Source organism: Zonotrichia albicollis, chromosome 4 (genome assembly GCF_047830755.1).
Source record: "Zonotrichia albicollis isolate bZonAlb1 chromosome 4, bZonAlb1.hap1, whole genome shotgun sequence".
Lineage (NCBI taxonomy): Eukaryota > Metazoa > Chordata > Aves > Passeriformes > Passerellidae > Zonotrichia > Zonotrichia albicollis.
This window is the reverse complement of record NC_133822.1, coordinates 39,887,091-39,905,350: the sequence shown is the minus strand read 5'-3', so window position 1 is coordinate 39,905,350 and position 18,260 is coordinate 39,887,091. Positions and strand designations below refer to the sequence as shown.

Below are 18,260 nucleotides of genomic sequence, written 5' to 3'. Positions count from 1 at the left end.
ATTCAATAAACTAAAGTACAATTCCTATAGGAGGCTTTTATTCCGAAGAAAACCAGTGAAAATACAATTTACACTGAAAGCCCAAGCTGAGCCAAGTCATGCTGTTGCTGTTGCTATTTGCTGGCTGGTTTGGGTGGGATCCACTCGTGTATCTTCTTGCGAGTAGTGGAGTAAGGCACGTACTGCTCAGGAGTGCCACTCACATTGAATTTATGCTTCTCCCAGATAAATTTACGAGCAACTGGTGGATGAGTGGTTGGAGGGTCGTCCGTCATTGCGTGCAGCCAGCGATGCCTTAAGAGGAAAAAGACATATTGTTATTAAGGAACAGCACAGGATGTCTACCAAGCCTATCTCCTGACTCCCAAGGGTCCTCCTCTGAAGAGACACTAAGTATTTCTTCTGAGAAGGGAAAAAAAAAAAAAATTAATCCAGTGTGACTTTGAATGAGACAACAGGATATTGATTTTAATTAGTTTCACAAGCACAACTGATAAGTAACAGTTCTGCCTCCAAGCAACTGAAAGCACACCTAAGTTCAAATTTCCTGTTCCTTTGTGGGCTCGGTATTTGGGCAGAGTTTGTCGTCACCCGTTTGTGCAGCCTTCACCGGCAGCCAGGTTAAGGCAGGCACTACAAATGACAAGACCACCACGTTTGGTTTTGTTGCCTGGGCTTTTTCTTTGTTAGGTGATGGCGATTTGTTTTGTTTTCAATTACCAGAAGCCTACGCTGCACAACAATTTCCATGCCATTTTCAAAGCATACATGAGGCTGCCACTTGGGATACAGATTAACAACGTAAGTACACCTAAAACAAGCACATAAATATTTACTGCCTGCACAACACAGTGATTAATACCAATCAAATAGGGTAATTACCAAGTGATTCCAGTGATTAGCCTTTACCTATGAACTAAATGTCAGTCTTTCTCTGTGTAAGCAACAGTAATGATCAAGCAAAGCATTTTCCCTAAGGATTTACTGAAACACTGCAGCAGGGACCAACTGAATTGCTTTCATCCCTTTCCTATTTCAGTGCCCGAAGAAACTTTCAAATATGAATTACATTTTAATTATCTGTCAGTTTACATGTACTTCATACAGTGTGTAGTTATGACAAAAGCAAGGTTATGACATTTTTGCAAGCTTATCTATTTTTTTACTGAGGTAGAATTAAGGAGATTTCTGCTAATCAGCTTTTGCAAAGACTTGACCTAAAAATATGAAGTCCTCTTTTCTAGTTCTATTAGAAAACCTAAAAATTGCATCTTCAGCCCTTAGCAACAAATCCAGCACACTTCATTTATACAGCAAAACAAAACCATGATAAAAGTGGTGAGAAATAGACTGACAGGTATATTCTAAATCCAAAGAGCTCTACAGAAGGTTGGTAATCTTTTCAAATTGCTTCTTGACGTGTATTTAAAAAAAAAAATCACAACTTTGGCTATAACTTCAGTACAAAAAAATCACTTTAAAAAAAAGTGTCAGCCTAAAGTTCTTTTTCTAGAAGTAAAAACCAAACAAAACCCCAAAACTAAAGCCACATATTGTAGGAATAAGGGCTTCCAGGAAACTGGTTTCAATATAAAATAAGATAGAACCATAAGATTGTTTAAAACTAAGAAGAAAAAACTATATTTAGAGGCAAAAAACAACTTCCTGCGGGAAAAATGATCCACTATGGAGTTTGGAAGTTACACAATTGTATAATGCTCTTCCTCTATCTGCTCTCCTTTGTAAATCTGGCCTCATTCAAAGGGAACACTTCACACTGCCTTTACTAAAAAAAAAAGATAAATGGCTAACAATTTCTGTCTGGAAAAAGGTGGGCCCAAAGCACTACTAATCACAAAGTGGTCTGATGATACAGGATTAGAGGCTGCTCAGTTTTAACCCTGGTATTTTTAAGCAGCCTCTGGAATGCCCTGGCCACACCACCCCAAGCTCTCACCTTGGGTGAACTCTCTTGCCTGATTCTCACCTGTCAGAATAATTCTGTGTACTGCTGTGCTTCACATCACCTCAGGTATCACGGGTCTTGTGGCAGCCTGCATCAGGGTTGGCAGCAACACTGCAGAAAAGCTAACCTGACAGAGGAGGGCTCCTGTGCTCACACCCAACAAGCTCTCCATTGCTGACACAGAAACAGAGTTTGTGGCATGAGAGGGCAAAAGAACAGTCCATTCTGCTTCTACTGACTCAAGGACTGCATTTCAAAATGCTTTGCAGTGTCACTCCAGAGGAGCCCCAGCTTTTCAGAACTGCTTACTGCAACATATGCTGGCTTTGGCCAGGGCAGAGTTAATTTTCTTTTTTAAAATAAAAATTAAGGCTCTTATTGCAACGTGCAAGGGATATGAATACAGTAAATTTAACTCTTATGTGACTGTGCTGCCTTGGGCTGAGGTAATTTTCCTCACAGTGGCTGGTATGGGGCTGTGTTTTGGATTTGTGCTGAACACAGGACTGATAACACAGAGATGGTTTCGTTACTGCTGAGCAATGCTCACACAGAGCCAAGGCCTTTCCTGCTTTCTGTGCTGCCATGCTGTCAGCGAGACTAGGGCTGTATGGGACGCTGGGAGGAGACACAGCCAGGACAGGTGACCCCAGTGCCCAAAGGAATACTCTGTGCCATGTGGCAGCATGATCAGGATATAAAGTAGGGGGAAGAAGGAGGTAGAAGGAGATGTTTGGACTGGTGATATTTATCTTCTCAAGTCACCAATATGCATGATGGAGCCCTGTTCTCCTGGAGATGGCTCCCCATGGGAACAGTGAATGAATTCTTGTTTTGCTTTGCCTGTGTGCAACTTCTGCTTTCCCTGTTGACCCATGCTTATCTCAACCTGTGACTTTTCCAGCCTTTTCCCTTCTGATTCTCTCCCCAGTCCCACTGGAGGGGGAGTGAACAAGCAGCTGCCTGCGGTTAAACCATGACACAGGCAACTCAGAGCACACACGTGTTCACCTAGTGATGCTTCTGCTAACAGAGGAGAAGGGTCCTGCACACAAATCCCTGTGCAGGCACTGTCAGCACACCTCACCATCCTCATGCTCCCCTAGAGCCATGCACACCATCAGGACGGACAGACACCAGGATCAGACAGAATTCCATTCCAAAGGCCCTGAATGCCAGGCTGCAGCAAGCACAGCACCAGACCTGTAGTAATGCTCAGCCAAAATCAGCTATATTCCAAGCCTGAGTGATGTCTGCCACTTCTGTCATTACAAGGGTGCTTGTCACACATTCATTCCTTGAAACATCAGAAAAGTTTCACAATAGCATTTAACAGAGTAGCTTCACCTGCTGATTAAACTATTGCTTTGCAGCTTCTAAAGACTAAATCAATAAAATATTTTAAAATACAGCATTTTTGTGTAATTAGTATCTTTGGGTTTAAGATTTTCTGGATTTCTATAACATCAACATGGTACTAAGTTTAAATTTAAACAGATCAGCAAAACCAATCCTTGAATCACATTTTCTCACTGGAAAGTAAAAATAAAATTGCTCACTGATAAGACATGCCAGTACAGTCACAGGTATTGAAAAACATGAAGAGATTTCAAAAGTCTGTTTAGACAATCAACCCACTATGAATTATGCTTATATTTAGGAGTTTCAGGGCTTAACCTGGTCACAAAAGATTCCCCTTAGAAGCGCAATATGTGACTTACAAAAGCATTCTGGTTTGCAGAGTCTGTTCTCTTAAACAAAAGCTCTCACTTTCCACTTAAAATCTTTAAAACTTTATTTTGGGAAGACTTTCCCCTTGACACCTGCCTCAAAGAATTATTTGAAGCTCTGAAATCTCAGACTCTACCCCTAGATGCTCAAGAAAAGCTTTTCATGCACTAGACTGAACAGCATGAATAAAGAGATATGACATCCTGCAGATGGCCAGATTTCTTTCTATACAAACTCTGCCTATAAATCCATCGTGGAGAAAAAGATTCAAAAGCAATTAATGACTAAAAACCTACAAAGAAGCAGACAACTTGCACAGAGCACAGAAAAATCAGGAGGATGCAAGCAGCTCTGAAGAGGCTGGAGCAGCTTCCTGAATCAGTGAACAGTCCCTAGGAAGCAGACTGAGGCCAGCAAAGCCTTTGCACTTTTTCTTGCATAAATGGACTAAAGACACCTCAAAGAATCTTCAAAGGCTCTCAAGACTATGTAGAATTTTCCCCAAAGTTGTAACAAATATTCAGAAGCAAGTAGATTTCAAACTGAAGCTGCAAGGGACTGGAGCCAATTACGTGATGCACAAGCTGTCAAACAAGAACTGGTGCTACACAAACTCAGCAGCCACGACCATATGTGCCTCTGCAAGGTTCAGGCACAGCCTGTGCCAGCTCACCACGTTTGCCAACTTGTGAACATCCCCTTTTTGCCACACGTTTGCCATGCTGCAATGAGACAAGAGAAATTAACAGGTGGCTTCAGGTCATAGGGCAGAGAAGGAAAAAGGGATAACAAATGTGTTTATTTGTTTACCATGGGAGATAACTTTAATTTCTCATGCAAGTTACTGCACCATAGCAATGAGATGCCATCCAATTTACCTGAAAACACCAAATTAGCATTTAATTGAGCTCTAAACCTCCACAAATTTATTGTGAAGCTACCAGAAGGGTGGAAATTTTTCTAATCCCTTCTTTTTCTGTTTAATCTTTCTGCTTTGTTTTCCTTGAAGGCAAACTTGAAAAGCAGCATTTTAGAGGAAATTGCACATTTCCTTACATTTTCTAGTGTGCTGGCACTTTAGGTGTGAGGTGCTACCTTTCTCCCTGTCAGATCAACTAAAGAGGATGCAGACTATTAAACTGAAGGTAAATTTGCAATTCTTCACTATATGAGGTAAGCACTCCTGGAGCTCCTTCCAAAGATGTCAGATTTGGATCATATGAATATAAACCTCAAAGGACGGACACTACAAATACACCAGACAGTCCTGGCAAAATGTAGTGTCCCTACAAAAGGAAAAACTATTCTCAAAATAGCTCTTCTTTTCCCACAGGACCATACTGAAAGAGCAATTTATTTTTAACTAGTATGCACACTCGCACCAGTTGTCAATTTGTGTGTTCAAAGTATTTGGCCAAAATGCAAACCAAAGTACACTACACCAGAAATACAATAAACAAATAGCTTAAACACAGGCCAAGGATTAGTGATGCTGCAATGGAGACATCCATGAAAACACTAAGCAGAGTCCCCACAGGCATTGCTATAAATGGATTGAACTTCTATTGTTTATACATTCACAGAGCACACCCCATCAGTGTGCTCAAAAATGGAAGCCCTGAGTTCCTGCAAACAACACTCACTAGTAAGAGACAAAATTGGTTTCTCTCCCTGTCTAAAAGTGAAAAAGATTAACTTGTGTGGAGAAAAAAAGAAGTCAAAATATCTTGTAAAGCATTACAAGAAGATTAATATTCATCATTCCCAAGGCAAGTATTAAAGAAAATTTTTAACAATCTAATTAACTTGTCTCCAACAAAGTAGATACCAACATCTGGATTTTAGAGACAAAAAAAAAAAAAGAAAACCCAGAGTAAAAAAGAAGTGAAATAACAACTAAATCAGAATAAACAACAAGCCTACATATTCTAGTGTGGAAACACTTTTTAAAAGCAACAGTCTCGATTCCCTGGAGAGCAGACATATGTCAAAACAACACTCTGATTTCCTTTAGACTGTACCATTTCAGTAGATCCGTTGTCAGAAGACATTACATCAATTATTTCAGAACACTGAAAATACTCAGTAGCTCCTAAAATGGTATTACAAGATGTTATTACATACAAGGAGGTTTTCTTGCTGCTTTTCCTTTTCCTCTATTATCTTAGCATTTTCTTCCAGTCATTTCCAGAACTTTGCAACATACCAAAATGCTTTTTTTGAATGAGATTCACTTGATTGTAACTTGAACAATCATTCACATTCTGCAACCCTGAAGGCACAGAACTTACTGCAAGCAGAGGATCCAACAGCATACTCACAGAACTGAGCTGAATTAACTGAATGCCAGAGTAAAACCATCAGTGTTTAGGAGAAGCATTCAGATCACACCCACCTCTAACAGCAGTACTTTAAATACTTCCCAGCTGAGCCAAGGATGGCAAACATGTATCACACTGTTATAGTATGGATTAATTACTTTCTTTGTAAGTATTTTCACACAGTTTAATTCATTTCCAACAAATTTTTGGGTCCAAAATAACCACTCATTACCTGTTGCACAACGCTAGTGTTACACTGACAGCAGCTTGTACAAAATATTGTCAGTCTCAATTCAGAAGTCTATGCCATGTTAAAAATTTAAGGCAGTGTAGCACCAGATAAAAATCTTTAAAAAGTCTTAAGAGACAGCATTTATTCCCAGTGAAAATATTTCTATTTTTAAAGATGTCTGTATGGAAATACACATCTAAATCAGTGATTTAGATGTGTCACAAAACTGGGATTCCTACATGAATGAACATATGTTATCATGGGACATACAAATTTATCAGCAAGAAACACCACCCCCTCCTTATCCCCCCTGCTCCAAAAAAAACCCCAAATCCACAAACCGGACTGGTACTGCACAACTAGGTTTCCTGACAAAAATACCTTAGAACACAAGGCTGTTCACCCTTCTGTGCCTCATTACCCTCACCAGTCTTGAAAATAATGAAATCTTTACTGCTTCTTTTAAAGGAATTTTTTCCACATTGATAGGAAAACAAGTTTTTCTACCTCATTAATTTCCGTGAAGTAAACAAGCTACTTAACCCTTGAAACATCACTTTGATTCTCAGGAAGAAACTTTTTACTGAGGTCTGTGAAAAGGCAACAAATATCCCATAAACACAAGCAAAGGAAAAAAAACCAAAAAACAAAATAAAACCCAAAAGAAACAAAACCTGTGGCTCAAAATAAAGAAAATTTAAAACCCAGCACAGTCTAATAGTGGACAACAACCAAAACCAAACAACAGTTATGCAGAGAGCAAGGCACAAACACCCTGGTGTTGGAGATTCTAATGTCACTTCCAAAAACAATGACACTCAGTTCCTGCCAAATAAGACAGAAAGAAGCATTAACCACATTAAACATAATGTATGGCTGGGAGAGCTTGAAACAAAATTGACCAGCTAGAGAGTCTACCCACACACTCCTCAAATGTTCCAGTGAGAGCTACAGTTTAGGAGATGTTATGATCAATCCCAGCCCTGGCACAGAACATTTGTCACAGGAGTAACAACAACCAGTGTTTGCTCAGTCTACCCAAACACTTCTCCTTTGATGTCTCCTTCTGCTCTTTGTGGCTGAAGGGCTATTCCTGTTCCTCAAGAATTACACAGAGATTGTTACTTTACGTGGTGTCAGTTTTCTAGGAAAACAAAAAAAGGGTCAACAGCTGTGGCCAGAGACCTTCTGGAACACAATGCTGTACAGAATTATTACTGAAATGCATGAAAAGAAAACAAAACCTCAATAAAAATTATAGTCAAGCAGCAGTCAACATATGGAGCATCCTGGCACTTTAATGTTTCCTACCACATCAGTGTATATAAATTGAAACAATTATGTTGTTGGTGGCTGTGGGTTAAGGAATGTTGTTCCACCATTGCCATATGTTCCTGATGTTCTTGCTTATGATGGAAATAACAAATATTTTACTTCTTACCATTAAGAGGGAATCACAAGTAATAAAGAAAATTAAAGACTGTTTTGACCTGCTCAATCTGGCTGGCAAAATGCTTTTCTCAGTCCAAGAAGCAGTGAGTGCCTCTGCCAGGACAGTGAGCAATAAACATGAATGCAGTTCAATATTACAAGTAATGAGTCTGAAATCTTCTGGTCATAGCAAGACAGCTACAACCGTAAAAACTTTTTTTCCACCTTCTGCTTTGTAATATAAGAAAATATAAAGCAATTGCACAATTGGTATCTGTTCACACTATTAAGCTAAACAGTTTACCATTCAGGGGGCACCATGCTTCCATCAACTTCCCAGAAGGTATTTTTGCCATTCATTTCCTCAGTATATACAACCCATCTGTGCCGACCTTAAGTAAACAAACAGAAATATCATATTAGCTCAAAAGGACAAATTATTTGCTTCTAAAGGAGAGAATTCAGGAAAACCAAGGGAAAACATTTGAATGATACTATCTACCATAATGGGCACTTATTTTTGAACCAGCACAGCTTTTATTTTCCAAGTCTTCTGTATTTCCACTGTTACTGTCGTTCTAGATGACTGAATCTAGCACTCTCACAAGGCAGGAAATATTGGCTATTGTATAAATAATGGAAAATAAGAACTAATCAAATATTCATACTGAGAAACAGATTTGGGGGTTTTTTCCGTTATGAGGAGTCTTTTCCAAAAGGACATTGCCACTGATAACCTAAGACTAAACTAAACTTCAGCTACACAAAACTACCAAGCAATGTTAACCAGCAAGTGCTTTCCCTGGTTACACTCCAAGTTACCCTACAGTCATCTTGGCGTGACCAGTGTGTCATTGCTTACGTGTCACCTGTGTTGCTTTAGGTGCTGCCTTTTAAGTACTCCAGAGGCTTGATTTAAAATCCCTTTACTCAAGGTAATAGCAAGTTTAAACCAACCTGTGCTCTTTGCCCTGAAGGGATCATGTAAGCGAGTAAAACTGTGAGGCAATTTTAAAGGTAGTTCTCCTTCTTTCCCCACCTGTTAAACTTCCAGCCTTTAGGTCAAGGACCAAATTCAACTCTCAGTCACATTATCATGTAGCTTTACCTACACAGAGACCATATGACTGGCTTATATTTATCCTATATTCATTGTTTCACATTGACTGTTTGCAAATGAGGAATGCAACAGAGAAACAGGAGCTGCCAAAGCATTTCTGTAAGACTCACACAAGACAAGTGCAGGAAAAGTCAGGCAGGCAATGAATTGCATTTCACTAGCAGAAAGCACACAAGCTATGTGGGAGGCGTTCACATTAGCACACGTACCAAAGAAGTTTCTTTTGTCTTCATAGTATTTGTTTCCATATTTGTCAATTCCTATCAGATTACCAGTCTTCAAATCATTGACCCTGTGAATGATCAAAACAACAGTTTCAGTTGGTGTCCTCTCAGAATGAAATTGTCACTGAGGTTTCTTCAGGGTTAGTAAAAATCTGTAAATCTGTACACATGTATGCAAAGATATTTTTTAAAAAAGCTATTCAAGCTTATGGATTGCAAATCAATCACCAATTCCTGCAACTAGCACGCACCCCACTGACAGGATGACAAAAGCCATACAAAAAGGCCTTTGGGGACCCTCACTTATTCAAGAGCTCATTATAGTAAAATATAAAGCAGCTCTACAAGGTAACAATTTAACACTCACAAACCCCTAAATACTGTGGGAGTCACAGAGGCAGTGTTAACCCACTTGGTAGGAAATGTTACCATCCCTCTCAACTATTAGCAGCTGCTATGTCAGCCTGAATTGCCATTGCAAGTGCTCAGCCCCGAAGCAGCACAAGCGACCTCCCATGTCTGTGTGGGCAGTAACCTCCAAGAGAGGAACAGTAACAATATTTCAGGCCATCGAAGCTGCTTGCCAAGGAAATACATGCTAAGCCCTAAATTACAATTGCTACTTACTTGCTTTTGTATAATTGTGAGGGATCCATGCATTCACCCTGCAACTCTGTGAGACTTTCACTGACCCAAATAAGGTTTATACGAGTTTCAATTCTTTATGGAGAACATATTTTAACATTATTGTAGAAATCAATCATTAAACTGAGCCTATGATTTATATTAGAGTGATAAAACCTTGATATTAATAAAAATGCTCTTCTCTCTCTATATTTGCAATTTTGCTTTCCTTTTCACTGACATTCATCCCGGCAGCATTAGATAGGGAAAGTTTCCTCTCAAAGATTTTAGTTGTTTGTAGTATTATGCACACTCTCAACTCAATCCCCAGTGAGAGGAGGAATGTGCTCAGATGAAGATTTTTGTTGTCTTTTTCCCCAGGGTGCATGAGATTGGCAATCATTGCAGCAAGTGCTTGTTTTATACCTCTGTGGTGGCAGGCAGAGAAATTCTCTGACACATTCATCTGAAACATTCAAAGACCTCTGGCTCAACTATACAAGCCCGAGTTCCCAGCTACAGAAAAAGAAGAGCCATGCACTGCTGCTCTCCCTTCCTTTTCCCCCTCCCTGTCTTGCAAGTGCTCTTGTGCCCTTGTCCTGACTTCATGCCCTGAATACCAATATCAGACACTAGGAGGTATTTATGGCTTCCTGAGAATATTTTCCAACCAATTTCACTGAATTTTAAGTAAGGAGAACGTTTCCAACCACAAAGGCTCTTAGTAATTTGACTTCATAGCATAGAAATCTTCTGCAGCTGCTTCAGTGGAAAACATATAGAAAAAAGCAGGGAAATTCAGAGAAAGAGTCTCCTGACTTGGGTAAATAAATAATTATTTTCCAGTTACCAGTGGTAACTTCTTAAAATCAACCATTGCAAGAAAGAACACCTTGATAACTTTTCCTTTAAACACCAAACCTATCCCTTGAGCTGGGAGGGATGATTGAATGGCTTGAAAGGTGAGCAGGAGGCAGCAGCTGTTTGTGGTTGGTGTGGTTCTGAGGATCAGCTGTGCCTCCCCACCTGGCACACTCACTTCAGTCTTCTGCAGGAAAATAAGAACAGCACTGCCTCCAGTCTTGCCTGCCCTCTTCTGCTGTGTGGTAGAAAGCTGTGAACACAGCCTGTGATCTCAGACTCACAGAAGATCTCTGAGTAGACATTTATTCAGCTGTGCTTAGGAAGAGACACTCTGATGACAGCTAACACTCAAGCTCTTCCACACTTTCATTTCCCCAGCTCCATTTCTCCTTGAGAATTGTCAGAGTAATGGCTACAGCCTGAGAAGCAAAACAAAGTGGAGGAAACAAGGTGGGGAGGGAGGGGGCAGGTGTGTGACAGAAAACAGTAATTATGATAGCAGTAAAGCACTAGCCAGGGAAATCATGAATTGTCTTACTGCTCAACAGCAACTAAAAGCACTGTATGAAAATACTGATGAGGCCTGATCAGCACCTGTGTAAAACTTTATCTCTTCAAAACAGATCAATTTAAGCCACAAGAAATAACAGAAAAAGGGCCATGATGATGTGTATGGGCAGAGGGAGGCTTCAAGAAGGCTCAGAAAGCTTGGCTTGTTTGTTCTAAGATAAGAAAGCCCCTAATATATAGCAGGAAATTTTATATTTGCAAATCATCCCTATCCCATATTCCTGACTTCCCAATATTGATTATAAAAGGCTTTTTAGCATGTGGTCAGGCCTACTGGACACATCCTAATACTTTTCCAGGACTAACTACAAAGAAAACACAGGTTACTGACACTGCTGAATTTGGATCACACACATTTAGACTTCCACCCTTGATCTGAATGAAAAAGAGTACCTTTGTAAACCTGGTGCTCCTGTTTAGGAGCAGCTTCAAGCATGCTGTACCATAATTGAAAACACTTGTAAAAAGAAACAGATGAAATGTGAGTGAGGGTAAAAATAAGCAGGAGAAAGTTTAATGTGGACAAGAGCAAGGTTCTGTAGCTGGGGAATAAAGTACTCAGACATGAATGGAAACAAAGGCTGCAACTTATTTTGCACTAAATGCCGCTGGGGCTGGAGGGTATCCAAAGCTGAGCATAGGTCAGCGGTGACAATCCACTGCCAAAGAGCAGGTGTGATCTGCAGCTTGAAGCGAATTAGAAGAAATAGAGCCAGTAAGGCAGATGAAATAACTCGCTTTAGAGCATGGGATTTCAGCAGACGCACGGCTGTCCGATTTATACTGTTCCCGAAAGCCACTGCCAGCCCGAGGTGACCCAGAGCAAAGAGCACCATGGTGTTCACAGACGCACCGAGTGCGGCTGCCGCAGAGACACGGCTGTGCCAACAGGACTACGGACTGGGGCCGGACACCAGGAGAGCCGGCCCGGGCAGCTCAGCATCCAGGAGCCCTGCGAGATGCCTCAAGAAGAGAAAACAGCCGCGGGCCCTGCCTGGGGACCGCTCTGAGCCCCGCACCCGCTGCCGACCGGGACACGCCGCCCTCGGCGGGGCGGAGCGGGCTCGCCCCGAGGCCTGCCCGGCCCCCTCACGCCCAGCCCCGCCCGGCCCGGCCGCCCCTCAAGGTGACCCCGCGGGGCGGCGGTGGCGCAGCGGGGAGGCCCCGCCGCCCGCGCCGCTGCCGCGTTACCTGAGCAGCTGCACGATGGCGCCGCGGACGCCGCCGTGGCCGCCGAGGTGCTTCAGCGCCCGCTTCAGCACCTGCACGTACTCCGCCATCTTGGGGCGGGCCGCCGCCTCCGCCGCCCCGCCTCACGCCCGGCCGCCCTTGGCCACAGCGACGGAAGCGGAACCAGCGGCGGGATCCGCCCGCGGGCCTCCCGTGCGGCCAATGAGGGGCGCCTGGTGCCCTTGGCTTCCAGTCTGCGCTGCCTGGATTCGTGTAACAATTGCCTACTGCTTACACGCGAGGTCGGCAACATACAAGGAACTTCAGGATAGGGAGAAAAGCCTCTTTATAATAGAAATGTCTACTGTCAGTCCCTTATTTCACACAGATGTTTGGTAAGAAAAGTTACCAAGACTCGGCAGTGAGGAGTCCAGGGCTGCCCGGATCAAGAAGCAAGGGGCAGGGCAGGTGACATCTCACCCCGTGCAGACTGCGGGCGATGGCAAGGGGACAGCTTGACAGTCTTATGTCTCCTGGCTTTTCCCAACTCTGGCAGGCCAGCAAGGAGTGTGTTCCTGTCATCTCATCCATGGGTCCCCTCCGCCTCTCCATCTTGTCCCAGTGCCTTCTCCTTGTTCTGCACCAGAAGCCCGAGGAATGCCTTTGGTTGCCCTGCTGTGGGTGTTGGCAGAACTTTACTACTGGCGCTCCTGTGAGCAGGCACGGCGCAGAAACTCTCTCTGACCTTCATAAGGCTAGGGCTAGACAGGGCAGGCAAAAATAGATCCATTGTACTTTGTCAGAGCAGGCAGGACTTGGAAAAGCACCAGGCAAACACATCATCAGTGCTGGCCGATGAGCAAAGAGCAGCTGTCAAACATGGGGAGGCCGAGCTGCTGGACTGGCACTGGCAGAACTGGGGTTTTGGGAAGGGACAGAGCTTAAGTAGGTAGTGTTGAACTTGAAAGGAGAATGAGATGGAGAAAAACCTGTGTCAGCAAAGTTCCCAGTGTGGAAATAGATCCATTTCAATGTAAAGTCTAGTGACCTGAGTTTCCACTAAAAGCTTTTTAGTTTTTAACACAAGTGGCTTTGTTTTCAGACACAAAACATAGGCCCTGCTGGTTCTGTGCTCTGCAACAGCATCTCTTTTGCAACAAGTCTTAGGCTTCAGTACACTTATGGCAGGTTATTTGCATTTCCACAGTCCAAAGTCTTAGAAAATTTATTAAATGCATTAAAATTTGGTCAGGTAAGTGTGCATTAGCAGGCATAAAAACATTTACAGTCAGAATTTACTCACTGTTTGAACTTCATCCACAAAAACCATTATTTTGATATAAACTGATGATTGAGTGTAAAACATGAAAGAAGTATAGTTTAAATTAGGAAGCCAACTTTGGAGACATAAGTTCAATACTTATGCCAGTTTCTAAGCCTATTCCTGATTAATGTAACTGAGATAATTTTCACCAACTGCCAAGTATAATTCCATGAGCATTTTCTGTGCTGGCAGTAAAAAGATATAGTTTTTTGTTGTGGGTTTTTCCCCCTAAGAGTTAAAATTATCTGGATCACTTCAATGATCCATGTGGCACTATGGTTCTCTGTCTGAGAAAGTGTCCTCTGTGCAGGACAAGGCATTGTGACACACAGCTGGAAGAATGGATCAGCTTCTTAATGTGACTTTGATGCTACAGAAGATTTTGTGGGGAATACTTTCTTAGTAGCAGAAAAATTTTACAGCATCTTCTTTGGATTGCATTTTAAATTTTTTTGTACTATTTTCTCCATTACTTTAGTCAAGTGAGATCTCCACTGAGGATTTCATTACCTCATAACTGCTGAAGTCCCATCACATCTATTCAAACTGCTTCTGTTAATGTGTCACTGTGCATGAAAAAGAGAATCTGAATACTGTGTTCAAAAATTCTCCCTGAACTCGGTGCAAATGTCACCGTTAAATACTGTGGAATGCAAATGCAACTATGTCTTCCGAAGGATTTACTGGGACATCTTTGGGAGATGACAGCACTGAAATGCTGTCTTGTCACTCAAGGTGCTTGTCAAACTCATGCACCCATACAAAATATTTAATTCCCAGGGTTTTTAAACTCAAGACTCTTGTTAGATGTTGCCTTTTTTTATCCCAAAAGTAGCACACTGAACCTCACTGCTTCAAAAACTCTTGCTAAATATATTTGATGCTGCCTTGTTTTTCTCCTCTAGTTCAAGTACATGTCACAAAATTAGTGCCAGGACTCTTTTTCAAGCCTAAAAACCCCTCTCAAGTCTGAACATAAGTAACTGGCTTCTTTCCTAAGAGAGCATAACAAACAACATATTTTTCGAAAATAAACAAATCTGTTTCCTGAATGACTCAAAGGATGACACGTAACTTCCCTTCATTTTGTTAGCACACAACCATCTCACTGAATCCTAGTTTAGTTTTAAAAAACTTTATTCAGTGCTACAATTGATCTTGAAAAACTGAAGTTCATATATTCTCAGAAAGTGCAAAAGTCAACTGATCTACAGAATAATTTAGTGTTTACATTTTACCTTAGAAGAACTTCTTTTATGACATTTGCGTATTCCACTGCCATTTTCTCTGCTCTTAGTATGGAAAGTCAGGTAAATTTATTCTGCAGTGGTTCGCAACTGTGGAACATCCATTTACAACAAAAAATGGAAATCCTTTTCTTAATTAAATTAAGAAAAAAAATCCAACATAAGACTAACAAATAAGAGCATACTATGTTCTTATTCCCGCCCCATCCTTCTAAAACTGCAAAATTCCAGAAGCACAGTCCAGTCCACAACACAAACCTCCACATTTAAGTGTCCAATATTAATCTAATCCAGTCTCTAACCATAGTGTCTCTCACTTTAGTCTAAACAGTGGAATCTCTAATGCTTTCACTAAAACATTTTTTTAGGCTTATCATCCATATATATTTCCTAAAAACACAGTGAAATAAGTTTTTGTCACTTGGGTTCTACTGATTGAAAATGTTAGAAGATAAGTTCATAGGCTGGAAGGATGAAATATTACCAAAAAGGTACACACTTCCATCATTTACAAAAACATTTCAGTATGTCAGCTGTGAGGACAGTTTAGCTCTCAAAAGCCCTAGAATAATAAATTTACCAGCACTTTTAGAAAACACCAACCCTTTTGTGGGAAATGTCTGGGTTATTTCTCCAGCAAGTAACTCTACCTTCATCTTTGTTTTTCCAATGGCAAAATTCTCCTGGTTACAGATTGAAAGAAAAATTCCTTTTGGAGCTGTTCCTCAGGGAGCCTTCATTAGCCAAACTAGGTGGCTGTTCAGTTTGCTCCCTGATAAAACCCTAGGATGCAGGAGAACTGAAGTCATCATAAACAAGCTCAGACACCTCATGAACAGCTCATTGGGAGGGACTGGACTGCAGGTCTGCTAAGGACCAAAGCCACAGGGTTGGCTGCTCACATGTCTCTTGCTCACCAACTCTCTTGTCCGGGGAGTTGGTATCACCAGGAGGTTCAGAGCATGGCATTTGGTTCTCTGGATGTCAGCAGGCAGTTCTGCTGAGTGAAATGCCCTGTGTCAGCTCAGAAAAACCCACAGTTCCATCTGCTTTCTCTGTTGTCACAGGCAAATCCACTACAGTTTAGTCAAAAGCATTCCTAGAACATCCTTTCTGTGCTATCCCTTTTCCCCTATCATTTCACACAGAACACAAATATTCCTGTCTGCTTATCAGGAATCACCTGATTATCACCCCACCACCTCCCTTTAATCCAAGCAGAGTTAATTTAAAAATATATTTGGGCAAGCATTACTACAAGATCCAGTTATTGAAAAAATAATCAGGAAATGCATTTGTTCAACCAGTATCAACAGCCACAAGAACCTTAAGCACCCAGATGTTGAGAGTTGAAGATGGTGATGCTCCAGCAGTCCAAATGACTTGCACCTGCAACACAGTGCCTCTGAGGGCACAGCTGGTTCTTACAGTCCAGCCAAAGGCACAAGCCTGACTTCTTCTCATAAAGATTCACCCAAGAGAAAATTGTACTTTCTCTTAGCCATTGTGTATCAGAGGAAGGGTAAGGCTATCCACAGCATGTATCAGCACAAGACTCGGTACACACGGGAAGAAAAACAAAGCAGCACACCATAGATGGATTCTATGATTCAACAGAAATGTTCTTTGGAATTATCTGACAGAGGTATTAGGAGGTAAGGCCAGCCTGGGCGTTAGGGATGTTTGTTGACAGAAAAAGTCAAATGCCCCAGAGGAGGCCAAAAGGCTGTGGGAAGTTCCTAGCAGAACAGTGAGCAGTTCATTAGCAGACTGACTGGGGAACAGGGCCCTGCAGAATTCAGTGGATCCAGAAGAGGGCCACGAAAATGGTCAGAGGGCTTAAGCCCCTCTCCCATGAAGACAGACAGCGTTAGGGTTGTTCAGCCTAGAGAAGGCTCCGAGGAGAGCTCCCAGTGGCCATTTAATAATTAAAGGAGGCCTACAAGAGAGATGGAGAAAGACATTAGGGCTGTAGTGATAGGACATGGGGCAATGGTTTGAAAGTCCAAGAGGGCAGATTTAGATTGGACACAAGGATGAGACGGTTGGACTCAATGATCTAAGAGGTCTTTTCCAACCCTAATGGTTTTATGATTCTATGAAATTCTATATGATAAGGGTAGGGGACACTGGAACAGGCTGTCCAGAGAAGTTGTGGATGTCCCATCCCTGGAAGTGTTCAGGGCCACACTGGATGGGGCTCTGAGCAACCTGCTCTAGTGGGAGGTGTCCCTGCCCACGGCAGGGTTGGATCCACATGATATTTAGGACTCCTTCCAACCCAAACCATTCTGTGATTCTAAGCACCAAGAGACAATAACTCTTCAAAACAGAGGCAAGATAGAACCTGGAGTAAAATTTCTTGAGAAAGAGACTTTAAATGCTAATTTCCAGCTCTTGTAATCAGTAAACTCATTGTACTATCCAAAGTTTATCTTTTACCAGTGCATCTTACATTTTCTCTGCAGTGTGTCAGTTAATTTACTTCATGATAAAAACATTTCAGAATTTAAACATGGAAAGAATGGCAATTAGCTTCTCCTTTGGGATAACGTTCTGGGTTATCTGCACATCCACACAAATACCACATTTGTTTATAATAGAAGAGGAAAACTAATAAACCTTACACTTTTAAAATTATCATTGAGAAATCAGTTCTGAAATAGACCAAAAGTTATGCTGATTTCACATCAATAAATTCATTATTTATCCAGTAGTATTTAAAACTGAAATGTTTACTTGAATATCTGAAGTCTGTTTCTTTCAAAAGAAAAAACACTTTGTTCAACCATACTGTAACTTTCAACCTAAAACTGATCCATAATGAATCAAATACTAATTTCCAAATATCCATTATTGCATTATATGACATGAAGATCCATGACTGGGGTTCATTACAATACATATTTCCACACAGCATTTTAAAAACCAAAACACTAGTAAATTAAAATTTACAATAAATTATTAATTGTCAAATGCATAGGCCAGAAAGTAGTAAGCATGGAAAGAAAGGGTTAATTGCAAAAAGGTTAGTAAACAACAAGATATTGCAGCTACCACAAATCCCAGAGACTGAATATAACCGAGAATACTCCACTGTATAATAAAAATGTGAAAGATCCACAAACTATTTGTAATCATGTACAGTGTTCTAGGTCTATATGACAATCTGTATAAAACACTAACAAATAATAGGATATTGCAGTTGTTTTCTATAATAGAAACTTACAATTTATTTTTAAAAATACATCCAAAATAGAGTTTTCTAATTTAGCCAGGTTTCAAGACATTTAAAGTGATTTTCTTTATACAACAGCAAGACAAATACAGTGATACTGTATTGCTTACACTGAAACTGATGTACTAGCAAACCACAAAGGCTGAACAAAATGCACAGGACAAGTTTCAAAAACAACAGACTGACTTTCACTGACCC

The 18,260-nt window shown here is 41.2% G+C and overlaps 2 protein-coding genes across 2 annotated transcripts in view; both read right to left on the bottom strand.

The window, feature by feature from the left end:
- Positions 1-16: 16 nt before the first annotated feature.
- Positions 17-12,437, bottom strand: NDUFA12 (NADH:ubiquinone oxidoreductase subunit A12). Its single transcript, XM_074539621.1, has 4 exons — positions 12,275-12,437; positions 9,011-9,093; positions 7,986-8,073; positions 17-294 (listed from the first exon to the last, which is right to left on the bottom strand). Exons 1-4 carry the CDS (start codon positions 12,361-12,363, stop codon positions 114-116), a joined length of 441 nt encoding a protein of 146 aa, XP_074395722.1. The 5' UTR covers positions 12,364-12,437; the 3' UTR covers positions 17-113.
- Positions 12,438-13,804: 1,367 nt separating this feature from the next.
- Positions 13,805-18,260, bottom strand: part of NR2C1 (nuclear receptor subfamily 2 group C member 1) — a 57,016-nt gene continuing 52,560 nt past the window's right edge. The window contains exon 17 of the transcript XR_012580043.1: positions 13,805-16,763. The gene's annotated coding sequence lies outside the window, so the exon portion shown is untranslated. The remainder of the gene's footprint in view (positions 16,764-18,260) is intronic.

What these genes read in the sequence shown, in the direction of transcription:
- NDUFA12 (XM_074539621.1), bottom strand. Translation starts at nt 12,363, where the DNA reads ATGGCGGAGTACGTGCAGGTGCTGAAGCGGGCGCTGAAGCACCTCGGC. An exon ending in AGACAAAAGAAACTTCTTTG is followed by an intron (nt 8,074 to 9,010) that starts GTACGTGTGCTA and finishes TGTTTACTTAAG; the next exon opens with GTCGGCACAGATGGGTTGTA. An exon ending in AGCATGGTGCCCCCTGAATG is followed by an intron (nt 295 to 7,985) that starts GTAAACTGTTTA and finishes TTTCCTCTTAAG; the next exon opens with GCATCGCTGGCTGCACGCAA.